We start from the raw sequence: 10,000 nt of genomic DNA, 5'->3' as shown, positions 1-10,000 counted from the left end.
CAGTAGAAGGAAAGCTTCATGTCTTGTCTTCCAGGTATATCAATTTTTTTTTTTTTCCCCAAACTGAATGTGAGGTATTTTGCAAAAGTTGAGGCATATCCTTGGAGTTCCCTTCATTTAACTTCCAAAGTCCTTCAACCTTTTTGCAGAGATCATCCTTGGAGATTTCAATGTTTATCACCAGCTTTGGCTTTCCTCTCCCTTCACTGATCATCCTGGTGAACTAGCCTTCAACTTTGCTATCCTACATGACCTAGAGCAACTGGTGCAACATCCTACTTGTATTCCTGACCGTCTTGGAGATACGCCCAACATTCTTGATCTCTTCCTCGCCTCTAATCCTTCTGTTTATGCTGTCACCCTCTCATCTCCGTTGGGCTCCTCCGATTACAATCTCATTTCTGTATCTTGTCCTATTCCTCCAATCCCTTCCCAGGATCTCCCTAAGCGGAGGTGTCACTGGCGTTTTGCCTCTGCCATTTGGGGAGACCTGAGGAAGTATTTATGTTGATTTTCCTTGGAATGATTATTGCTTCCGTGTCAGAGACCCATCTCTTTGTGCTGAAAGCATAACAGAGGTGATAGTGTCTGGCATGGAGGCGTACATTCCTTATTCTTTTCCTCGTAACCTAAATCTTCTAAACCTTGGTTTAACTCAGCCTGTTCTCGTGCTATACATGATAGAGAGGTTGCCCACAAAAGGTACTTGAGCCTTCCATCTCCTGAATCTCATGCACTTTATATTTCTGCCGGAATCATGCCAAGTCTGTTCTTCAACTTGCCAAACACTCCTTCATAAATAGAAAATGTCAAAATCTTTCAAACTCAAACTCCCTCGTGACTTCTGGCATCTAGCCAAAAACATCTCAAATAACTTCACTTCTTCATCTTTCCTCCTTTATTTCATCCTGATGGCACCACTGCCATCTCTTCTGTCTCTAAAGCTGAACTCTTCTCTCAAACCTTTGCTCACAACTCCACCTTGGATGATTCTGGGCTTGTCCTCCTCTCCTCCTCCCTCTGACTATTTCATGTCTACAATTAAAATTCTTCGTAATGATGTTTTCCATGCCCTCGCTGGCCTAAACCCTCGGAAGGCTTATGGATCTGATGGGGTCCCTCCTATTGTTCTCAAAACTGTGCTTCCGTGCTTGCACCTTGCCTGGCCAAACTCTTTCAACTTTGTCTATCGACTTCTACCTTTCCTTCCTGCTGGAAGTTTGCCTACATTCAGCCTGTTCCTAAAAAGGGTGACCGTTCTAATCCTCAAACTACCGCCCTATAGCTTTAATCTCTTGCTTGTCTAAAGTTTTTTTAATCTATCCTGAATAGGAAGATTCTCAAACATCTGTCACTTCACAATCTTCTATTTGATCGCCAGTATGGCTTCCGTCAAGGTCGCTCTACTGGTGATGTTCTGGCTTTCCTTACTGAGTCTTGGTCATCCTCTTTTAGAGATTTCGGTGAAACTTTTGCTGTAGTTAGACATATCAAAAGCTCTTGATATAGTCTGGCATAAAGACTTTGATTTCCAAACTGCCCTCCTACGGCTTCTATAATTCTCTCTGCAACTTTATCTCAAGTTTCCTTTCCGACCGTTCTATTGCTGCTGTGGTAGACGGCCACTGTTCTTCTCCTAAATCTATTAATAGTGGTGTTCCTCAGGGTTCTGTCCTGTCACCCACTCTCTTCTATTATTCATTAATGACCTTCTTAACCAAACTTCTTGCCCTATCCACTCCTACGCTGATGATACCACCTACATCTTTCCACGTCCTTTCAGAGACGACCAACCCTTCAGGAAGTCAACAAATCACAGGGACGCCACAGAACGCCTGACTTCTGATCTTTCTAAGATTTCCGATTAGGGCTGAGAAAATCTAGTAGTTTTCAATGTCTCAAAAACTCAATTCCTCCATCTATCAAATTTACACAACCTTCCAGACAACTATCCCTCTTCTTCAATGACACTCAGCTGTCTCCCTCTTCCACACTGAATATCCTCGGTCTGTCCTTTACTCATAATCTTAACTGGAAACTTCACATTTCTTCCCTAGCTAAAACAGCTTCTATGAAATTAGGAGTTCTGCGTCGTCTCTGCCAATTTTCTCGCCCCTCGAATTGCTTACTCTGTACAAGGGCCTTATCCGCCCCTGTATGGAGTACTCTTCGCATTTAGTGGGGGGGTGGGGAGATGTTCCACTCACAGTTTTATTAGATAGGATGGAATCAAACGCTTTTCGTCTCATCAGCTCCCCTTTTCTGACTGTCTTCAGCCTCCTTCTCACCGCCGAAATGTTGTATCTCATGCTATCTTTTATCGCTATTTTCATGCTAACTGTTTTACTGATCTTGCATGCCTTCCCTCCTCCTGCGGCCTTGCTGCACAAGGCTTTCTTCTTCCTTCCATCCCTATTCAGTCTAACTCTAACGCAAGAGTTAAACCAGTACTCTCAATCATTCATACCTTTCACTGGTAAACTCTGGAACTCCCTGCCTGCTTCTGTATTTCCCTCTTTCTACGACTTAATTTCTTTTAAGGAGTTATCAAGACATTTGCCCCTCAATTTTGGCTAACCCTTTTTATCTTTCGAGAACCAGCACTAAAATGGGCCTTTTTTTTTTCTTTCTCAACATTCTGTTGCCCTTGGCTGGACTTCTCTCCTACATAAAGAAAAAAATCCGATTAACCTATGCAACAGCCTATGCATACTTACGGTATAGGTTAGGCTAGATTAGTTAAGGTTAGGTGTGATGAGGTGAGGTTAGGTGAGTGTGAGATGAGGTTAGGTTAGGTTAGGTGAGGTGATGTTAGGTTAGGTGAGGTTAGGTTAGATTAGGTTAGGTTAAGTTAGGTTAGATTAGGTTAGATTTTAATTCAGTCACCGAAAATTTGCTGTCAACTAAAGCATGAAGTCTTGATTAATAATTGCATGTAAGTACGACTAATTTCCAATCATGACTATTTTTGAGATTGTTCCTTCCGTTAACAATGGAGAAATCTCGTTAATCTGTCACTCAAAAAATAGCAACACTCTTAAAGGCTCGTGTAACGTCTCTGGAGCCAACGCTAACTAAATGTAGTAGAGATGTGGTGCAGAATTGTTTCAGAATAAGGAAGGTAGTCTGATTGTATTTGCCAGGATCTACACCAAGGTCCGTGCGAGATCGCAACTCACTGCATGATGTATGAGCTACTGGCAAGTACTGTGGGTGCAGGGAAAGGGAGGGATAAAGATGGGCATCAAGGCAGAGATCTGCTTAGGCAGCATTGTTAACAAGATTGTTACCCGTTTTGTTCAAGACTCTTCTATGCTCCATGAGAGGACTAGTTAAATAAGATGTGTCTGTGCCAACACAATGCACTGCATCACTAACAACAACCACAAATTCTTGTGACGCAGGTGAATCAGCTATAGTACAACAACACATTTCCCCTTCCAGAACTTTCATAGATATAAAGATATTATAATATTGCCTTGATTATATTTATTCATTTGTTTATTTTATTAGTTGATTTCGCTAAATCTAACTGCAAAAACAATAACACCTAAGTTTAGAGTAGGTCTATTCACTAATTATCAGACAATGAAACACCGAGCAACGTTTGTCTTGACACAAAAAAATAATGCTTATCAGTAAATAGACTCAATCTCATGGGAACATACAGATGGTAATGAGGCAAAGATATGTTTGGGTAACCCTTAACGAGGCATCTTTGTATAAAATGGCCATACACTCCGAGTTTCGTCAGGTAGCTGCCAGCATGATTGCCAAGCTCGCCCTTCTCCTTGTCTGCGGTGCTGTCGCCGTGAGTAGCCACGTGCCTTGCTATAATAACTTGAACGCCAACTGTGTCACATCCATTACCTCTTACGGAATGCAAGTAAATGTGGAGAGTTATCTATAAAAAAAAAAAGACGTTTAGAATAGAATGGATTACAATCAGCATTTTTCTTTTACTTCCACAGAGCGGTAATCCCGCGGCGGGCAAGCCATGGCACTGGAAATCTCCAAAGCCATTGGTCACACCTATTGGCCCCGTCAAGTCCGGTGGGTATTCTCAAAACTCATGTTTTTTCCTTTCTTTATGTGTGCTGGAAAGTCGAATAAGAACATTTTCATTACTGCTTTGAAAAAGACATGAGGGATCCTTGGTTCAATCAGGAGGTAATGGAGGAATCCTTACAGCTCGCATCGTGGGCGGGGAGGAGGCGACACCCCACTCGTGGCCCCACCAGGTGGCTCTCTTCATTGACAACATGTATTTCTGCGGCGGCTCCCTCATCTCCAACGAATGGGTGCTGACTGCTGCTCACTGCGCTGACGGGTAAGTTGATCACAGCAAGAGACTGATGCGTCTTCTAGTTCAAAAAAAAAAAAAAAAAAAAATAGATAAACAATAATGAAAATAAAAAAAGAGCAAAGAGATAGCTTTGGACTCTTTTTCCTACCGAACGTGATCTGAGGCCTGAACATAATTACATCTTGCTTCAGCGCTGGATTCATCGATGTCGTCATGGGTGCCCACAACATCCGCCAGAACGAGCCCTCTCAGGTGAGCATGACAAGCACGAACTTCTTCACCCATGAGCACTGGAACTCCTTCCTGCTGACAAACGACCTTGCCCTCGTCAAGCTGCCGTCGCCTGTGACCTTCAATCGTGAGTAAAAAACATCATTGTTAACTTTGCTGTACAAACATGCCTTTTTCGGAAAAACATTTTTTCTACTGTTATGTACTACTTCTACTCATACTGTTGTCTAAGAAGATATCAATTTTCCGCAGAGAACATCCAGGCTGTCAAACTGCCCTCATCTGATGTGAATGTGGGAGACCTCGTCACCCCCACTGGCTGGGGCAGGCCCTCCGACAGTAAGTGTTACAGCTTCCTGAAATAATCATTTAAAGCATAAACAACAATAACATGATAGCAAATGCTAAAATCTAAAATAGATGAGTGTTGCATATCACCAACTCAAAGAAAGACAGCCAGAACTTGAATGAACATGTTGATTAAAACCACGCCACTGGGAAGAAAGCACCACTCATTATATAATTATCAACACACGATGTGTCATTTTCAAAAAACACTTCCTTTCCACAGTCCACTAACATTTCTTTTAATTTTGTATTTTTCTTTCTGCAGAATAGATGTTTGAAACGTACGAAATCCCTCTTATTTTTAATTTTTATTTACATTCACGTCAAAGTATTGTGATATTATTGAGGCCATTATGCCGATGACTTGAAGATAGCACAAAAAATGGGATTTTTTTCTTTATACCACACAAATGTCACCTTACCACAGGCGCCAGCGGAATCTCTGACGTTCTCCGCCAAGTGACAGTGCCCGTCATGAGCAACGACGATTGCAACGCTGTGTACGGCATTGTGGGAAGTGGCGTCGTCTGCATCGATGGTACCGGTGGCCACAGCACTTGCAACGTAATGATAATTATATATATATATATATATATATATATATATATATATATATATATATATATATATATATATATATATATATATAATTCTTTATCGTATTTGTGTTTGCGTGTGTGTGTGTGTGTGTGTGTGCACAAGCAAGTGATTTTTCAAGCATTATCTATTACTTAATTTGTTTGTTTATGTTAATATTCATATAGCTATATATCTATTTCCTTAGGGTGACTCTGGTGGCCCCTTGAACAAGGGCGGCAAGACCTACGGTATCACCTCCTTCGGGTCCGCTGCTGGCTGCGAGAAGGGCTACCCCGCTGCCTTCACCCGCGTGCACCACTACCTGGACTGGATCCAGGAAAAGACTGGCGTCACCCCCTGAGCAGCATAAAAATCCCTCACTTCCTCCACACAAGACAATTCTTCCGTGTCAGAGGAAAGCTGACGAAAATATCACGTCAGTACTCCAAATAAAATCTTGAAAAATAATGTTTATTTTCTTCATCATGTATCTTAACATAGGATGTAAGCCACATTAGCATGTAGTACATTTTTCATCTATCAAATGTTATCATTAATGCAGTCTTCACACACACACACACATACACACACACACACACGCCCGGTAGCTCAGTGGTTAGAGCGTTGGCTTCACAAGCCAGATGACCGGGGTTCGATTCCCCGGCCGGGTTTGAGATATTTGGGTGTGTCTCCTTTCACGTGTAGCCCCTGTTCACCTAGCAGTGAGTAGGTACGGGATGTAAATCGAGGAGTTGTGACCTTGTTGTCCCGGTGTGTGGTGTGTGCCTGGTCTCAGGCCTATCCGAAGATCGGAAATAATGAGCTCTGAGCTCGTTCCGTAGGGTAACGTCTGGCTGTCTCGTCAGAGACTGCAGCACATCAAACAGTGAAACACAAACACACACACACACACACACACACACACACACACACAGTCACAGCCTCCCCTTTAAAAACAACTCTCCTTCTTCACAGAAAACTACATGCACTTACCACACATACACCCTTCACTTGAAAATCAAAATTTAAAAGAAAAATGGGAACTCCAATCAATGCCTCGGAGTCTCATTCTGGGGAAGGGACCAAAAATGTCCCCAGGTCGGACACCTCTCTTGATAACGACCCCAAATGTCTTGACACCTCCCTCAACTTTTTCTACATTAACTTCTGCAACATGCGCGGTCTTAGTTCTAATTTTCAATCTGTGGAACACCACCTCTCCTCTACTAAACCTCATCTACTTTTCCTCACCGAAACACAGCTGTCTGAGGCAACTTCTCTGTTCCCTCCCACTTTCTTTATTTTCATTTTCGTTCCAAAGCTGGATGTTGCGTCTATGTACGCAACGACTTAATTTGCTCTTGTGCCCACACTCTTGAATCTTCACTCTCAAATTAAATCCATCTGCGCTGTTTATCTCTCCCTTAACACATCTGACTATAGTAAATTCTTTAACTATCTAACTTAAAAAGTGGAGCACATTCTGTCCCTCTACCCATTCGCTGAGATTTCCATTCTTGGAGATTTCGATGTTCACCACCAAATTTGGCTTTCATCTCCCTTCAGTGACCATCCTGGTGAGTTAGCCTTCAACTTTGCTATCCTCCATGACCTAGAGCAATTGGTTTAACACCCAACTCGTATTCCTGACCGTCTTGGAGACACGCCCAACATTATTCATCTATTCCTCACCTCTAATCCTTTTGCTTATGCTGTCACCCTTTCATCTCCGTTGGGCTCCTCCGATCACAATCTCATTTCTGTATCTTGTGCTATTTCTCCAATCCCTCCACAGGATCCCCCAAAGCGAAGGTGCATCTGGCGTTTTGCCAGTCAGGAAGTCAACAGATGACGCAGGGACGCCATAGAACGCCTGACTTCCGATCTTTCTAAGATTTCCGATTGGGGCAGAGAAAATCAAGTAGTTTTCAATGCCTCAAAAACTCAATTCCTCCATCTATCAACTCGACACAACCTTCCAGACAACTATCCCCTCCTTTTCAGTGACACTCAGCTGTCTCCCTCTTCCACAATGAATATTCTTGGTCTGTCTTTTACTCATAATCTTAACTTCACATCTCATCTCTTGCTAAAACAGCTTCTATGAAGTTAGGCGTTCTGAGGCTTCTCTGCCAGTTTTTCTCCCCCCTCCAACTGCTTACTCTGTATAAAGGCCTTATCCGCCCGTGTATGGAGTACTCTTTGCATGTTTGGGGGGAGTTCCAGTCACACAGTTTTACCAGTACTAAATAGGGTGGAATCAAAAGCTTTTTGTCTCATCAACTCCCCTTCTCTGACTGTCTTCAGCCTCTTTCTCATCGCCGAAATGTTGCATCTCGTTCTATCTATTATCGCTGTTTTCATGCTAACTGCTCTACTAATCTTGCTAACTGCATGCCTCCCCTCCTCCTGCGGCCTCGCTGCACAAGGCTTTCTTCTTCCTTTCATCCCTATTCTGTCCAACTCTCTTACGCAAGAGTTACCCAGTACTCTCATTCATTCATACCTTTTACTAGTAAACTCTGGAACTCCCTCCCTGCATCTGTATTTCCGAATTCCTACGACTTGTCTTCTTTTAAGAGGGAGGTATCGAGGCATTTGCTCCCTAATTTTGGCTGACGCTATTCCACTTTTTAGAGAGACAGCACGGTAGCCCTTTTTTTTTATATTTCTTTTATTTTTTTGCCCTTGGCTGGCGCTCTTCCTGACATAAAACACACACACACACACACACACACACACACACACACACACACATATATATATATATATATATATATATATATATATATATATATATATATATATATATATATATATATATATATATATATATATATATATATATATATATATATATATATATATATATATATATATATATATATATATATATATATATATATATATATATATATATATATATATATATATATATATATATATATATATATATATATATATATATATATATATATATATATATATATATATATATATATATATATATATATATATATATATATATATATATATATATATATATATATATATATATATATATATATATATATAATTGCCTGCCTTGAAAGTTTTACATCACTTCTTATCTGGCAATTTTAGGAAAAAAGCATTTTTTTCTGACATTTCATGATTTCTGAGTCGGTTTCAATAATGCTAGTCTATTTGATAATCTCTCTCTCTCTCTCTCTCTCTCTCTCTCTCTCTCTCTGAAAGAGTATTTTTTTAATTGCCATTACCGAGGAAAATATGAAGGAAATGCCGGAGAATGAGCAAATTTTCAGACCAGAGAAGAATGAGAAAGTGATAGAGTTTATAATACTCTGAGATAGAGTCTGGAGGTCTGAGCGTAGTCTTCTTAATGCAACGAACAAAGATAAACCGTTGGGATAAGCAAAGAATGGGAGATTTATAGATTAATATCAGGTCTCTTTAGTTCTCAAAAATATTATAATCATGTTAGATGACTGCCTTGCATAGATGGTTAAACTGCCTCTACTCCAAACTTCGTGCTATGCGTGGCGAGAGGAGGCCACTGTGTTATGGTGGCATCGATAAATGTCAATTACTCCCACCTCTTTGACTTTACCTTTCATAGCTTTTTCATTATTTCTTTTCTTTTCCTTGATCTTATCGTGTTCAGTGAGGAGGGAAGTGTCTGTGTGACGTTTATTATGGCACTCCCTAGCACGAAAAATTTTTTTTTTTTATGTAAAAGGGGAAAGCTGGCCGCCGTGGTACAGTGAAACCATGCGTGCTTGGGGTCCGAGGGGTCTCCAAGCGCACGGGTTTAAATCCTGTCCACGGTCCGAGTGTAGGATGGGCTTCCTCACTCCGGGCAACGGTTTCCTAGCGGGTGGGCTTTGAGATAGGAGGGACCCCAAAAAGTATCCCCTTTAGCCCATAAATTCCCGTGAAAAGCCCACATGGTATAAATAAAAAAAAAAAAATAGATAAAATAAAAAGAGCAAAATAAAACGAAAAAAAGCCCACTTAGTTGTCAGTCCCTTTGCAGGTCTAAGAGTTTAGCCAAAAAGGGATAAATGTCTCGAAACATTAAATGAAGTCAAGTCACAGGAAGCTGGAAATACAGAAGCAGATAGTAAGTTCCAGAGTTTACCTGAAAAAGGTATGAATGATTGAGAGTACTGGTTAACTTTTGCATTAGAGAGTTGGACAGAATGGGGATGGAAGGAAGAAGAAAGCCTTATGCAGCAAGGCCGCAGGAGGAGGGGAGACATACAGTTAGAAAGATCAGAAAAGCAGTTAGCATGAAAATAGCGGTGGCAGATACCAAAAGATGCAACATTCCGGCTGTGAGAAAGGCTGAAGACAGTCAGTCAAAGGAGAAGTATTGATGATACGAGAAGCTTTTGATTTCATCCTGTCTAAGAAAAATTGCGCGAGTGGAATATTCCCATACATGTAAAGAGTACACCATGCATGGTCGGATAAGGCATGTACAGAGTTAACAATTGGTTGTTAAGTAAAACTGACGCCTGAATTCATATAAGT

At 41.0% G+C, this 10,000-nt stretch overlaps 1 protein-coding gene across 1 annotated transcript; it reads left to right on the top strand.

Annotated features, from left to right (window-relative positions):
* Nucleotides 1-3,666: 3,666 nt before the first annotated feature.
* LOC123520703 (chymotrypsin BI-like) lies at nt 3,667-5,932 on the top strand. Its single transcript, XM_045283236.1, has 7 exons — nt 3,667-3,811; nt 3,972-4,053; nt 4,192-4,330; nt 4,498-4,664; nt 4,790-4,876; nt 5,313-5,449; nt 5,670-5,932. Exons 1-7 carry the CDS (start codon nt 3,671-3,673, stop codon nt 5,823-5,825), a joined length of 909 nt encoding a protein of 302 aa, XP_045139171.1. The 5' UTR covers nt 3,667-3,670; the 3' UTR covers nt 5,826-5,932.
* Nucleotides 5,933-10,000: the final 4,068 nt, after the last annotated feature.

Source organism: Portunus trituberculatus, chromosome 47 (assembly GCF_017591435.1).
Source record: "Portunus trituberculatus isolate SZX2019 chromosome 47, ASM1759143v1, whole genome shotgun sequence".
In the NCBI taxonomy this organism is placed as follows: domain Eukaryota; kingdom Metazoa; phylum Arthropoda; class Malacostraca; order Decapoda; family Portunidae; genus Portunus; species Portunus trituberculatus.
The sequence above is the reverse complement of the archived record's forward strand: the minus strand, read 5'-3'. Positions and strand labels throughout refer to the sequence as shown.

What these genes read in the sequence shown, in the direction of transcription:
- LOC123520703 (XM_045283236.1), top strand. Translation starts at nt 3,671, where the DNA reads ATGGTAATGAGGCAAAGATATGTTTGGGTAACCCTTAACGAGGCATCT. An exon ending in TTGTCTGCGGTGCTGTCGCC is followed by an intron (nt 3,812 to 3,971) that starts GTGAGTAGCCAC and finishes TTACTTCCACAG; the next exon opens with AGCGGTAATCCCGCGGCGGG. An exon ending in GCTGCTCACTGCGCTGACGG is followed by an intron (nt 4,331 to 4,497) that starts GTAAGTTGATCA and finishes ATCTTGCTTCAG; the next exon opens with CGCTGGATTCATCGATGTCG.